This window comes from Pistacia vera, unplaced genomic scaffold, assembly GCF_008641045.1.
Source record: "Pistacia vera cultivar Batoury unplaced genomic scaffold, PisVer_v2 Contig617, whole genome shotgun sequence".
Taxonomy (NCBI): Eukaryota; Viridiplantae; Streptophyta; class Magnoliopsida; order Sapindales; family Anacardiaceae; genus Pistacia; species Pistacia vera.
Window position 1 is genome coordinate 31,452 of NW_022196465.1, and position 14,819 is coordinate 46,270.

At 37.7% G+C, this 14,819-nt stretch overlaps 2 protein-coding genes across 5 annotated transcripts; one reads left to right on the forward strand and one right to left on the reverse strand.

Moving 5' to 3' along the window:
- Positions 1-1,284: 1,284 nt before the first annotated feature.
- Positions 1,285-7,104, forward strand: LOC116110868 (methylcrotonoyl-CoA carboxylase subunit alpha, mitochondrial). 4 transcript variants are annotated; one of them, XM_031397081.1, is made up of 13 exons: positions 1,285-1,713; positions 2,252-2,373; positions 2,459-2,606; positions 2,894-3,031; positions 3,245-3,340; positions 3,427-3,486; positions 3,626-3,718; positions 3,804-3,915; positions 4,429-4,533; positions 4,882-5,021; positions 5,788-6,022; positions 6,111-6,311; positions 6,460-6,554. In XM_031397081.1, the coding sequence occupies exons 1-12, from the start codon at positions 1,366-1,368 to the stop codon at positions 6,302-6,304; spliced, it is 1,791 nt and encodes a 596-aa protein (XP_031252941.1). In that variant the 5' UTR covers positions 1,285-1,365; the 3' UTR covers positions 6,305-6,311; positions 6,460-6,554. The 4 variants fall into 4 exon arrangements, with proteins under 4 accessions (XP_031252941.1, XP_031252942.1, XP_031252938.1 ...); XM_031397078.1 differs by having other exon boundaries at positions 1,287-1,713; positions 6,111-6,277; positions 6,460-7,104; XM_031397080.1 differs by having other exon boundaries at positions 1,289-1,713; positions 4,885-5,021; positions 6,111-6,277; positions 6,460-7,104.
- A 74-nt stretch (positions 7,105-7,178) lies between these two features.
- On the reverse strand, positions 7,179-11,588 carry LOC116110869 (uncharacterized protein K02A2.6-like). Its single transcript, XM_031397083.1, has 7 exons — positions 10,932-11,588; positions 10,428-10,808; positions 9,534-10,337; positions 8,952-9,047; positions 8,025-8,846; positions 7,904-7,981; positions 7,179-7,808 (listed from the first exon to the last, which is right to left on the reverse strand). Exons 1-7 carry the CDS (start codon positions 11,586-11,588, stop codon positions 7,179-7,181), a joined length of 3,468 nt encoding a protein of 1,155 aa, XP_031252943.1.
- Between the last annotated feature and the right edge of the window lie 3,231 nt (positions 11,589-14,819).

Below are 14,819 nucleotides of genomic sequence, written 5' to 3' on the forward strand. Positions count from 1 at the left end.
AGGTCATTGAACTTTGCTATATCTTATTTGGAAAATGCTACTTATACAATATTTTTTTACAACTCTGATGTAACAGTTCATCATTGGTTAACTCGTAAAGGGAAAAGCGAGACCCATATAAGTAGGCGGGACCTATTTTACAAGCTGAACTAATGACGAGTTTTCACGTCAGAGTTGTGAGAGAAAGTTTGTGAGAAGATGTTGTAGGTGTAGCATTACTCATCTTATTTTCACAATTAAGATTAAAATTAATATAATGTCATTTTGAGCCATTGAAAATTCTCTTTCTATTTATAATTTTTTTTAATATAGTTTTATTTATTAATATATAATTTAGAGATTTTAAATAGGGTGGATTGATGATATCAATCACTATCACTAGTCTGACATTGATTTGGGGATAAGATGGGACACACTTCATCCCTAGCCAAAATAAGGTAGGGCTGGTTCCTAAATCATTGGGGTCTGTCTGAGAAAAAACAAAACCTTGTATCCATTAATAATTTTACAAATAATAGGGATACCTCATGATATTTTCTTTTATTAATATTATTTTTTGACAGATTATAAGAAAACGCCACATCATATGGATATCCAACATGAGAAAATCAGTTTACCCCCCAAGGTTTCAGAAAGTCTTTCCGTGTGGGGAACTATTCTGATTTTGATCAAAATACCGCCCACAATTTTAAAAAAATTTCAACTATGGACTAAAACAGTAATGGCATTAAAGTTGTCATTAATTATTTAAAAAACTTTAAAAAACCTATTTATCTATTAAACTTTTTTTATTTATTAAAAATATACTCAAATCTTAAAAAATAGAGATCTATAGGCGTTGTGAAATTGTAGCCAGTGATCCAATTGTGATCTTCAAATGCCGGCTTCGATACTTTTTTATTTTCAATTTTTAGTTCCATTTTTTGTATTTGAATTTTTTTTTTGCTTATTCCCTAGTTTAAAAATCTTCGTAGGTGAAAAGACTGATTAACCTTGGATAAACGAATTTTAATAGCAAAATCTAATGGCAGGGGTAGTCTTGGTAGTTTTCGTAATTATAGGATGTAAAGTGTCAATTTTTCGAGTTACAGGAGATAAAAATTAGCCCATAAATTATAAACGACAGCTTCAACGCCATTACTGTTTTGATCCTTAGTTGATGAATTTTAGAAACTACAGGGCACATTTTGATTAAAATACTGTCAGGAACCTTTGGGGGCTGCGTGAAATGATTTTCTCTCCATGTCCGATTAGAACTCTACACATTCATATGAATTGACCAAAAAGCCCCTTCATGCTTATCAGCATTTCTATCTACTAGGATTAACTGATCAATGTTTCAGTTAAGAGCTCAAAGCAAACACCATGTCGTTAATGGCGTCATTTCTCCGTCGGAAACTCAACGGCAAGTCGTTCCTTCTCCAATTACGCCTATTCAGTGACGCAAACTCTCATGTTAAACCTTCGGAACGACAACAAGAAGAACCGATAGAAAAAATTCTGATAGCAAACAGAGGCGAAATCGCTTGCAGAATCATGAGAACAGCAAAGCGGTTAGGGATTCGAACCGTCGCCGTTTACAGCGACGCCGATAAGGATTCTCTTCACGTGAAATCTGCCGATGAAGCTATTCGTCTCGGTCCACCTCCGGCTCGGTTAAGTTACCTCCAAGGCTCTTCCATTGTCGAGGCCGCGATTCGAACCGGTGCACAGGTAATGAGCTTTGAAATTTCTCTTTGGGTAATTTAATGGATTTGCTATGTCATATTTTTGGTTTCAAGCTTCATTGTTTTAAACTATTTTAGTTATCAAGAGTGATACCGACCGCTACTGTGCTATTTTACTTATCATATGTGATTTTTTAATCTCCAGTATGTCTACTTTAAATACTGACTGTTACTGTAGTATGAACATTAAATTATTTTGATGATCAATTCATTAGATGAGTTTGCTTCATCTTTTTTACTATGAATCTGTTACTAATAGTACTATAGGTTGTATACAAGCTCTTGTATACAGTAACGTGGAGAAAATTAAAGGATAGGTGAATATGAAAATTCAGCACCATAAATCTTTAATAAATGAGAATGAATGATGCGACAATAAAAGAATAATATCATATTAGTTTGTATAGTTAATGGATGCTCTAAATGTGAAATAATGTGTGAAGTTGAATGATTTACTTATTATTTTTGGGGAGTTCAATGCGAGGGCATGCTTTTCAGAGTGGATATCTTGTTTTGATAAATAGGCTATCCACCCTGGTTATGGTTTCTTGTCGGAAAGTGCTGATTTTGCTAAGCTTTGTGAAGATAAGGGTATTACATTTATTGGTCCCCCAGTGTCTGCTATCCGGGACATGGGAGATAAGAGGTGAAAACAAATTTTTTATTTTGGTATGAATTCATTGATCATTTCTGTGGTTATGCGAGTTATTAAAATTATGTATGTTTATCAGTGCATCAAAGAGAATAATGGGTGCAGCAGGGGTGCCACTTGTGCCTGGATATCATGGCAGTGAACAAGATATTGATTTTATGAAATCAGAAGCTGACAAAATTGGGTATCCTGTCTTAATAAAACCAACTCATGGAGGCGGAGGAAAGGTTGGCCACACTCTTTTTAGTCTTTTAATAGTTCTTGTGCTCTATGATTGATGATTGGATGTTTGCTTTGCTTAGTTTATAATGCAAGTTTTATAAATATTACTGTTTCTAAGTTGTGATGCTGATAAACTTGACAATGGCAATGCATATTGCTGTGACTTTAGTATTTTTTTTTTCCATGCCTTTCATTTGACAGATTAAAGCAGGAATTATGTGGGGAAAATAGTTTAATTTTATTGTGTAGGAAATTTATTTCTTTATGGTTCTCACTATTAGCAGATTTTTAGGGTATGAGGATTGTAGAAAGTCAGAATGAATTTGTTGACTCTTTCTTGGGAGCACAACGTGAGGCTGCTGCTTCTTTTGGCATAAACACAATTCTGTTAGAGAAGTACATTACTCAACCAAGGCACATAGAAGTCCAGGTACTTGTTGGTTGGTTGTTTCATTGCTACTGACATTGCTTTTCAGATTAAATTAAGTCATGCTGTTAGTTGATTCTAATTTTTTCAAAATTTAGCATCATTATCTTTCCTCTCAAGTTATTTGGCTAACTTCATTTTTGGAATGGATTAAGCTGCACTCTCGTGATTAATTTGATTGTTTATCCCATTAGATTTTTCTGCTTTATTTTGTAGATATTTGGGGACAAGTATGGCAATGTGCTGCATTTGTATGAGAGGGATTGCAGTGTGCAGAGAAGACACCAGAAGATAATTGAAGAAGCTCCAGCTGTAATAATCATTTATATATTATGGGTTTAGGCTTAGGCTTTCACTTATACATCTATGAAAGTTGTGATTGAAACTCCATTGTGCAGCCAAATATTACCAATGACTTCCGCTCACATTTGGGGCAGGCTGCTGTATCTGCTGCCAAGGTAACATAGTTTTCCATTTCAATCTGTTGAAAACTGCATAATCGAATATTGAAGATTATATATGACATAATTTTCTACTTCAATATATTATCTTCTTCAGCGATAATACTAGTGTCCTGTTTCTCTATGATGCGTAAAGGCAGTTAATTACCACAATGCTGGCACTGTGGAGTTCATAGTCGATTCTGAATCAGGCCAGTTTTATTTTATGGAGATGAACACCCGTCTTCAGGTCTGTTGATTACTCTTTTCTGCCTGTTGTTTGTTATCTTGAATGAACAAGAGTAACAAAATCCTAATTGGAGGAGAGTTTGTAGGTTGAGCATCCTGTGACTGAGATGATTGTTGGTCAAGATCTAGTAGAGTGGCAAATCCGTGTTGCAAATGGGGAACCTCTTCCTCTGAGTCAATCACAAGTTCCCTTGTTAGGTGAACCGTGAACTTTCTCCTCCTTGCTGAAGACCATGCTATGACTTAGTATTATTAGGATGCCCTGTTTTAACTACATAATTGCATGGGATTTTGAAGTATGATTCTGACATGTTTCAGTTCTAATTTATAAGTAACGCATCTGCTAAGCAACTAAATAGTAAGATTTTGAAACTTCTAGTGTTTGATATGTTTTATGAGGAAACGTGTTTTCTTGTTCCAATATTCCTAGTAAATAAACTTATGGTTGAATATGATGGAAGCTCCTCCTAGGACAGTTTTACATCAAAGTTGTTTGAAACTTTTGGTTTTTTACATCGATTATAAATGGATAACCTGGCAAATACTGGAAAGGCCCTTGCTATGTTGGCTTCTTTGTTGGGTTACAATTTTGGAGAACCTTATTACTGTTTTGGCATTTTTGTTCTTGCTTGACGATTGAGTATTTAGGGAACATGAAATATGGATTACTTTTGGTTCCTGGATGATAATGATTACTCATTCTTTTGACAGGTCATGCTTTTGAAGCCCGAATATATGCTGAAAATGTCCCTAAAGGATTTCTTCCTGCAACTGGAGTTCTTCACCATTATCATCCTGTTCCAGTCTCTTCTGAAGGTAAAGTTATAGCTAAGTTGCTAATATGCAGTAGAAACAAACACCCCATTTCCATCTTGGAGAACTTTTTTCAGCCAAAGTTGCTTTTTGCTGGTTCACATTTTAGTTGATTAGGCTTTAGTCCACTGTTTTTCTTATCTGACAAACTTGACCATCTTTCAGTCAGATAAACCTTATGTCTAATCTTCCAGCCCTTTTTGCATTGAAAATAGTATGTGAGATGAGGGTATTATGTTCCTACATTTCTGTTTTATTGAACTGAGCAAACAACTACCTTTGAGTGCTGTAGTTATCCATTTAGCATGATATGTGTTGCTGTCATTTTTCTTATGAATTCACACCATTTAGCAGTTCGGGTTGAGACTGGAGTTGAACAAGGAAACACTGTTAGCATGCATTATGATCCTATGATTGCAAAGCTTGTTGTGAGGGGTGAAAACCGTGCTGCGGCATTGGTCAAGCTGAAGAATTGTTTGTCAAACTTTCAGGTATATCCTTTATAGAATTATGTCTTCAATTGTGATGAACCATTAGATATGTGGTATACAATAAGAAATCCAAGAGAAGCAAGTAGGAGATTAGGAGGGGGATTTTGTGCGTAACAAGAAGATTCCAATGAATGAGGTGTTAGGGTGAGGTGTTACAATAGATGAGGTGTTAGGGTGAGGTGTTAAAAAAACAGTTTTGGGATGGACAGATGGCTGCAAGATATGGGATGAAGGAATAATTCTGTTAGGTGAGAAATAGTATAAAAAGAGAGGCAAAGGGGCGGTGAAGGCATCAGAAATTAGATGGGAAAATAGGGGAGGTGGCTGACCCTCGAAGCTCGGTGGGGGTGGAAACACTTTACTGTTAATTTCTTGTCTTTTTGTTTTATTGTTACTGATTCCTACTCTTGTATCAGTTTTATCCACATCTTGTTAATATATAAAGCAGTTGCATTTCCATTCATTAACACTGTCATAATCCATTACATTTCCATTTCATTATCTTCATTTTTCTGTCTGATTTAATTGCCTTAATATTGCTGTATTGTTTGAATTTGTGAGGTCCCCAACAAATTGCAGTGCAGGTGAGTTCATATTATTTTTGTAGGATTTGTCATTTAAGCTTTCAGCCTATAAATGAATAATTCAATGCAGTTGAACATTGACGCTATTACTTATGCATCATGCATCGTGCAATGAGCAATACTTTATGATTTAGACATTGGTTAATTTTGATTTTGATCAATGATATTTTAATTGTTGTCAGGTTGCAGGTGTGCCAACTAATATCAACTTTCTGCAAAAACTTGCTAACCATAGGGCATTTCAAAGTGGAAATGTGGAAACTCATTTTATTCAGCACCATAAAGATGACCTCTTTGTTGATCCTAGTAGTTCCAAAATAGCAAAGGTTTCTTATGGTGCTGCAAGACTCAACGCAATGGTAGTAGCTGCATGTTTTTGTGAACTAGAACATTCTGCTTTTAAGCAAAGTCCCCTTGGTAAGTTGAAGGTGTCGGTCTGGTCTTGGGTTCTGTATTAGCTGTTTTATATGGTCCTCTTAGCGTCTACATGTGGTGATTTGTCCAGGGAGCCACAGGGTACTTCCCATATGGTATGCTTATCCTCCTTTCAGAGTCCATCATCATGCTAGGCGTATTATGGAACTTGAGTGGGAGAATGAATATGATAGCAGTTGCTCGAAGCTTTTGACACTTACTGTCATTTATCAGCCAGATGGGAGCTATCTGATTGAGGTTTTTACCTTCTCAGAGTGCATTTAAAAGAATGGTGTCAACTATAAGTTCCTAAAGCTATCATGTTTAAGAGTTCATTATTCATGTCTTTTTCTGTCCTCCAGCTTCTCTCTTTTCTTCTTTTGATTGTCCCCCACTGAAATTCTTCTCAAAGTAATTCAATTTTTTTCAACGCATAACAGATGGCAGAAGATGGTTCACCTGGTTTAGAAGTCAAAGCGACATGCCTAGGTGAGCATGATTTTAGTGTTGAATTTGATGGTGCAAGCACAGATGTTAGTTTAGCTGTTTACACCAAGGTAAATGCCTCTCTACAAGCATATTTAAGAGTGCATTTCAATTGATTTATGGGGATTAAGTACACCTTTTTTTATGATTATTTGTTTATTTAGAATCTTAGTACAATTACTGAATATTTCATAAATGCCATGCATTATATTTTATTTTAATATTAGCAGTATAAATAACCAATAACCTGAGTGTACATACTATGTTGTTGTCCTATCCGGCCTTCTCATCTGTCTCCCACCTTTCACACTGGAAGTGTTCAATCATTCTCATAGGGAAAGAAACAGTTGGTAGTTCAATCATTTCCTTGAGTGGTGTAGTGGATCATTGTCTTTTAAATGAGGACCTTATTGGATTCTGGAACTATCTTATGTCTATCCCTTCTACCATGTGGGTGTTTTTCATGTGTTTTGCCAATTTTTATCAAAGCATTTTTATTTTTATTTTTTATTTATGAGGATATCATTCAAAGTTTTCATTAAGTAAATTAAGCATTTTTAAAGTGGGATCAGATAATCACAGTACTCTCTCCATGTCTGAGGTTATTTTCTTTTTTGCNAGCCACTTATCTGTCGCCACCTGTTTATTCTACCTTTTTGCTTCTCTTCACACTTTAGCTGCTCCCTTTATCACAATTGATTCCCTGGTGCTTCTTCCGACGCCTCTTATTATAAACCCTCACTTCACGTGTTGTATCAATACCTTCCCGAAGAAGAGCCACCTTGTCCTCAAGGTGGAAGGAAGGGAATTGGGAATTCAGGCCGTCATACTCTTCCCAAGTATTCTCATGGTGGGGTAACCCTTTCCACTTAATTAGAACTTCCCTTTGACCATTGATTAGCTTGCGCATTTTCAGCACGTCTTCTGGTTCGACAACTAAAACTAGATCCTCATTTAAGGAATCGGGAAGAGGCTGAATGTTTGGCGGAGGAAAATTGGCTTTCTTGAGTTGGGACACATGAAATACATTGTGGATATGAGCACTAGCTGGGAGTTCTAACCTGTAGGCGACTGATCCGATTTTCTCTAGGATGCAGAACGGCCCATAAAACTGGGGACTTAGCTTTTCATTGCAGCGGGCAGTGAGTGATTTCAGACGGTAAGGCTGTAGCGTAAGGTATGCAGATTCGTCTACTTCAAACTGAACATCCCGTCTCTTCGCATCGACCGAACTTTTCATGCGGTTTTGAGCCTTATGCAAATTCTCCTTAAGCTCCAGGAGAATACCGTTGCGATTCTGAATCTGCTAATTGACTTCATCTACCAGGGAGCTGTGGTCTGCGTATTTCAACAATGTTGGAGGGTCTCGTCTGTACAAGGCCTTGAAAGGACTCATACCCGTGGAACTGCTGTAAGTAGTATTAAACTAGAATTCAGCCCACGGAATCCAGTGAGGCCACTGCCGAGGCTGATTTCCTACAAAACAACAAAGGTAAGTTTCCAAACATCTGTTAACAACCTCCGTTTGACCATCTGTCTGCGGGTGATAGGCCGAGCTCATATGAAGCTTAGTTCCAGCCTGCTTAAACAGTTCTCCCCAAAAATGGCTCATGAACACTCGATCGCGATCCGAAACAATCGTCCTTGGAAAGCCGTGGAGTCGTACTACATCTTTGATGAATGCAGCTGCTACCTCCTTGGCTGTATAAGGGTGTTTGAGTGTGAGAAAATGGTTATATTTAATGAGTCTGTCAACGACCACCAAGATAGTATCCACATTGTGTGCCTTCGGAAGCCCCACTATAAAATCCATGGAAATATCTTCCCAAACCTGAATTGGAATAGGAAGGGGCTGCAATAGACCAGCAGGCCGCAATGCTTTATATTTGTTTTGTTGACACACACTACAAGAGGTCACATAATTTTGGATGTCCCGCTTCATTCCATCCCAATAAAACACATTCATCAGGCGCTTGTATGTTCTGTAAAATCCAGAGTGGCCTCCAATCGGGGAGGAGTGAAATTCATGCAAAAGTTTTTGAATATGAGGGCCTTGTTTCGGAACAACCAACCTGTTTTGGTACATAAGGTGTCTGCCCATGAGTTTGAAATGAGGGTGGCCATAAGGGTTAACCATGAGCTGCTGAATGAGCTGCCGCAACTTATCATCTTGTTGGATGGCCTCTTCCAGTTTTTCGAACCCGCCGAAATAGCCCATTGAAATTGCGTTATTCTCCACATTCTCGGGGCGTCGGGATAATGCATCCGCAGCCTTGTTCTCTGGCCCTAGGCGGTATTGTATTTCAAATTGCAACCCAAGTAATTTTGACACCCATTTCTGCTGCTCTTCATTCAGCAACCTTTGTTCAGTCAAAAAATGGAGGCTTTTCTAGTCAGTTCTGATGACAAAACGTCGGCCAAGCAAATAATGTCTCCACTTCTGTACCGCCATCACGATAGCCATCATTTCTCTTTCATAAACTGACTTGAGTTTTGAATTTGCTGATAGGCCTTTACTGAGAAAAGCAAGAGGCCTTCTTTCCTGCATTAAAACAGCTCCCAAACCTCAACCTGACGCATCAATTTCAATAAGAAATTGTTTAGAGAAATCAGGCATTACTAACACTGGTACACTGGTCAGGGCATATTTCAATGCCTCAAATGCTTCCTGAGGTTGCTCACCCCACATGAATGAATCCTTTCGCAACAAATTAGTCAAGGGAAGTGCTATCTTACCATACCCTTTTACAAAGCGTCTGTAATACCCTGTCAGGCCAAGAAACCCTCTGAGTGTTTTCACATCCTTCGGCCGGGGCCAGTTGACAATACTTTCAATTTTTTAGGGATCCACAGCCAACCCGTGTGCCGAAATGAAATGGCCCAAATATTCTAATTGGCGTTGTCTGAAGAAACACTTCTTTCGGTTGGCCACTAACTGATGTTTTAGCAGTGTCTAAAACGTGAGATTGAGATGCTACATGTGGTCGTCCATTGTTTTGCTGTACACTAGAATATCATCAAAGAATACCAGGATAAACTTCCGAAGGTAAGGTCGAAAAACCTTGTTCATCAATGCTTGGAATGTGGATGGGGCATTGGTCAATCCGAATGGTATAACGAGGAATTCGTAGTGCCCTTCGTGAGTTCGGAAAGCCGTCTTGTGGGTATCCTCTGGTCGCACTCTGATTTGGTGGTACCCGGACTTTAAATCTAGCTTGGAGAATACCTTGGCACCTCCAAGTTCGTCGAATAACTCGTCAATGGCGAGGATGGGAAACCTGTCTGGAATTGTTACTTTGTTGAGTGCCCTGTAATCAACGCAAAACCGCCACCCACCATCTTTCTTCTTAACCAGTAGAACCAGACTGGAAAAATGGCTGATACTCGGCTTAATGATCCCCGAAGCTAACATCTCACTAATGATTTTCTCAATCTCATTTTTCTGGTAATAGGGATATCTATAAGGGCAAAGGTTTGGGGTTTGGGCATCAGGATTTAATCGAATGGCATGATCCTGAGGTCTACACGGTGGTAATCCAGGTAATGGCTCAAAGACAGACTGGAATTGTGCTAACACTAACAACAGGCTACTACTGACACTAGCTTCTTCATCCGATTGTTTTTGTAATTGCCCAAATTCGACCAGATAGCCAGTTCCTTCACTCTTCAATGTTCTAATCATTGCTTTCAAGGAGACCATTGTTTTACTAAGTGCCGGATCACCTATAAGAGTCATCATTTCTTTATCCAGCTGAAATTTCATTACCTGCTTTCTCCAATCCATTGTAGTTTCGCCCAACGTTTCTAACCAAGCCCTAGGACAACATCTGCACTACTCATGTCAAAAGGAAAAAAAATCTTGAATTATCCTTACCTCCTCAACCTCTAAACAGACTGCCTTACACTCTCCCTCACTCCGTACCTTATACCCATCTCCAACACGTACCCCAAACGACTGTGTTTGTGTCACAGTAATGCCCAACTTTTCTACAATCTCCTTACTAATGAAATTGTGGGAAGCCCCACTGTCAATCAAGATAATCACCTCCTGACCCATAATACTTCCCTTCAACTTCATCGTTTTTGGGCCATTGATTCCCACAACCGAACTCAAAGAAAGTTCAACATTACCTTGGCCTTGTTCTTCCATCGTTGCTTCACTGACTTCTACGTCACCCGGATCCGGATCCGGATCTTCTTCTTCTTCGTCAACTAGAATTACTTGAAATTGCTTCTCACCACACTTATGACCAAAGAAATACTTCCCATCACACTTGAAGCACAAGCCCTTTTCCCTTTTTCGCTGTATTTAAAACTCTGTCATCTTTCGAAAAGGGAAATCACGTCGTGGTGGATGAGCTCTGTCGAAGGACCTGAAGGTTGTAGACGCTTGTTCGCGAGGAGAAGAATGAATCGATGAACCCACGGTATTACTCTCTGCGTTTCGTCGTCCCACGTTGGAGAAGGAATTTGAAAATGCATTTGATCTTAGGGATTCATTTGCGTTTGGGGATTTGAGTGAATCGGGTCGGGTTGTAATCGGGTTAAAATTTCTGGATCCAAAATTATTTGACCCAACATGAAGACCAGGCCCATTCCACCTATTGGTTCTTGTTGGGCCATTTTTTGCCTCTTCTAAAGCCCAGTTGCGTTCCTCCACTCTATGGGCTCTCTCTATGGTTTGAATAAGTGTGTTGGGCTGGATCAATCTTAATTCGGCCCGAATCTCTGCCCTTAGTCCATTCAAAAACGCAGCACTCAAGATTTCTTCCTTCTCTTCCACCAACAAAGCAGCTACCGCCTCAAACCTGCGTCTAAATTCTGCCACTATACTGGTTTGTTTCATGGCCATGAGAGTCTCGTAAGGGTTACTCTCTTGGGATCCACTGAATCTCTGAATTAAGGCGAGTTTGAACGATGGCCACGAGTTAACCGGTGCTCTAACCTCCATCCATTGATACCAGTTAATGGCTTCCCCTTCCATACATACTGCTACAGCTGTGAGTTTCCCTTCATCTGGAATTCCATTTAGGCTGAAGTACCTCTCAATTCTAAAAATCCACCCATACGGATCTTCACCCATAAAAATGGGTAACTCCAGTTTACGTCCTCCTACCTCACTCTGATTCTGTCCTGAGCTTCCAGATCCACTGATCCCGTTTTGGTTTTCCCCACCCTAATTTCTCACGTTCCTGGATGATGATGGTTCACCTCGCCCAGCTTCCTCTTCATCTTTTCTTCTCATCCAACTTTGTATCTCCACCATGCACTCACGAATCGTTCCCATGTCAACCCCCAATTTTGTCACTTCTCTTTCCACATTTTCTAGTCTCGATTCCATTCTCGTTGCTACCATTACCCACACACGTGCTCTGATACCAAATTGTTGCGAACCTATTTTATTGTACTTATTCAATCATCCACAAATTCCCAGCATCGTAATATTCAACCATTAATTATAAACAATCTAAACATTCAGAACTTCAAGTATGTATTTCCTGGTAAAGTCAGATTTACATTCATGTATGGACACTTCTCAACACCAGAATTCAATTAACAAACAACAAAGAGAATAAATGGAACTGCTACGCTGGACTTCAAGGGCCAGTTACCTCCCCTTTTACTCTATTCTCTCTTGATGCCTTTTCAACCTCTGCTGCTCCCTTTTATTCACTTCCTTCCCTAACAAAATTCCATTCTCAGCCACTTATCTGTCGCCACCTGTTTATTCTACCTTTTTGCTTCTCTTCACACTTTAGCTGCTCCCTTTATCACAATTGATTCCATGGTGCTTCTTCCCACGCCTCTTATTATAAACCCTCACTTCACGTGTTGTATCAGATTGCATGCATTCTTTCTTCATTTGCCTATGGGTTTGATTCTTGTTCAATGATTAATTATTAGCAAACATTTGTATCCTAACAGAGGCAATTGCAAGCCTCCAATGCTTTCTTTGTGGGTCTACAAGATTCTTTTTAGACACTGGTTATGCCTTGGAACAATCTGCTTTGGTGTTTACTTGTTGAGTAATGTCATACTTATAAAGAAATCTTATAAAGATCTCCATACAAAGTGATGTACCAAAAAATGAATGAAAGAGTGAATATAATGAGTTTGACTTTTTGATTCACTTTTCCATTCATTTTTTGCCACCTCACTTTGTATAGAAATCTTTGTAAGCTTTCATTGTAAGTATAGTATTATTGTTAATTGTTTGTATAATGCATCCACATATTGCTATTATGGTTGTTATCTACGTTCTTCATTTGCTAGAAGTCAAGATTTTATCAGCCGAGGAGGATTATACAGGAGATATAAGAGTAGATGCAAAGACTATTTAGGCTTTATATTTTTATGTTTAAGGCTAATTTTGTCTAAGTAATTTTAATCTTTATTTCCCCATTCTAGGCTTTACATTAAGGGTGTGTTTGGTTCAGGGAATGTTGTATTATTGAGAATGTTATATTAATGAAAAGAAAGATTATCTTGAAGATTACTGAGAATGTTTAAGGAAATGTGTTTGGTTTGTTGGAATAAATTGGTGGGTATGTTATATTAATATGTTTGACAGACGTGGCCGTTAACGGCCATCGATTTGGCCGTTGATGGCCAGATCAACGAATCTAGCTGAAAACGACTAGATTTGATCTGGCCGTTTTTCGACCAAATTTGTCACAATCTAACCATTTCTAGCCAGATCTCTGGCCGCGAATAGCCATATCGGCACATGGCGGTCATTTCCAACCTTTTATGCGTCGTTTCGACAGCGACTGCAATTGACCACCGACGGTAGTTGCCGATGACCAACAGCAACAGGTGGGTGGGGGTCGTGGCTTGAGTGGAATGCAATTTGTTTTGAATTCAAGGGTAATTTTGTCCAAAAAATTAATTAATTAGGATAAAATTGTAAAAGTCAAATTCATGTAAATTGATTTTAAAACAAGGGCATTATTGTCCAAAGATTTTATTAATAAGGGATAAGAAAATGGAGATTATGAGATTACCTCATATATTACCAACAGTAACTATTATTATTGGTATTTGAAAATTACCGGAATCTTACATTACTTGACAACCAAACATGGTAATTAAGTAATATAAGATGACATAATCTCAGTAATCCTATATAACCCCCAACCAAACACTCCCTAAGTGAGAAACTACTTGTTGATGAATAAGTGATTTAAACATCAATAACACTATACTTATAAAGAAATCTTACAAAGATAAAGATTTCAATATAAAGTGAGATAGTAAAAAATGAATGGAAGAGTGATAAAAAAATCAAACTCATTATATTCACTCTTCCATTCATTTTTTGTCGCATCACTTTGTATGGAGATTTTTGCAAAATTTCTTTATAAATGTAATGTTACTCTTTAAATATTGTTGCTATAAGTTCTATACATAATTTCTCTTCTAAAATTCTCCCTTTATTCTTGTTCTTTCCCTTATCCTCTCTATTTCTTCTTTTTTCTCTATTGTGTATCTTCGCTCCTCTATCACAACGTTTTTTCAACACACCACCTCATAACCAAATAAAATTTCAAAGTTTTGTACTTTTTAGATGACAAATTTGGATTAACCGTCACTTAACGCTAAGACTTGTGTCGATCAAAAGGACATCCGCGTCTTTAAACCACGGATCAAAGACCTCAATACAAACACCCTAATGATTTTTTAAATTATTAATAATTATTATACTAATAAATATTAACAAATAATATTTTCATTTTCGATAAAACTTTATCCAGCATATTCTCATCAATTTATTTTCAAAATACTGTATTGTGTTATATAGTTGTATGAAGTCCTTTTCAAAACATCAGAGAACCACTAAATTATCACAATGTCATCATGTTCAACTTAAATATGTATAAATGCTGATTAGATGAACCTCAAAACTAAAGGAAATTGAAGTTACCTGCAACATCAACAAAAACATCATGTTTACGTCTGTGCCACTGATGATATCGGAATAAAAAGAGACCCCCAAACAACACAAGTAGAAAAGCACCACAACTTGCTGATGTTACAACAACTCTATGTTTTGATCTGCTGGTTGAAACTGTCAAACATATCTAGGTTCAATTTCCATCAAGGTTTAAGATACATGTGGTGAAGAACTTACCATCAATCCAGTTTAGTTTATAAAAATTAGTAAAAAACAAAATTTTAAGTTCTGGCATAACCTCAAGTGCTGAGCTTGTTATAATCAAATGGATTAGATTTATCTTGCCTTATCTTCTGATTTAATAAAACAAACAAGACTTGAAGATTTAAAACTATCGATTCTGAGGGCCTAAATTTACAA

Coding starts and splice junctions, on each gene's coding strand:
- LOC116110868 (XM_031397078.1), top strand. CDS start 1,366: ATGTCGTTAATGGCGTCATTTCTCCGTCGGAAACTCAACGGCAAGTCG. Junction 3,719..3,803: donor AGATGAACACCCGTCTTCAG/GTCTGTTGATTA, acceptor GAGAGTTTGTAG/GTTGAGCATCCTGTGACTGA. Junction 6,023..6,110: donor TTTTAAGCAAAGTCCCCTTG/GTAAGTTGAAGG, acceptor TGATTTGTCCAG/GGAGCCACAGGGTACTTCCC.
- LOC116110869 (XM_031397083.1), bottom strand. CDS start 11,588: ATGGGTGAAGATCCGTATGGGTGGATTTTTAGAATTGAGAGGTACTTC. Junction 10,338..10,427: donor GTGTTGGAGATGGGTATAAG/GTACGGAGTGAG, acceptor TGACATGAGTAG/TGCAGATGTTGTCCTAGGGC. Junction 7,809..7,903: donor TACTTACAGCAGTTCCACGG/GTATGAGTCCTT, acceptor GTCAATTAGCAG/ATTCAGAATCGCAACGGTAT.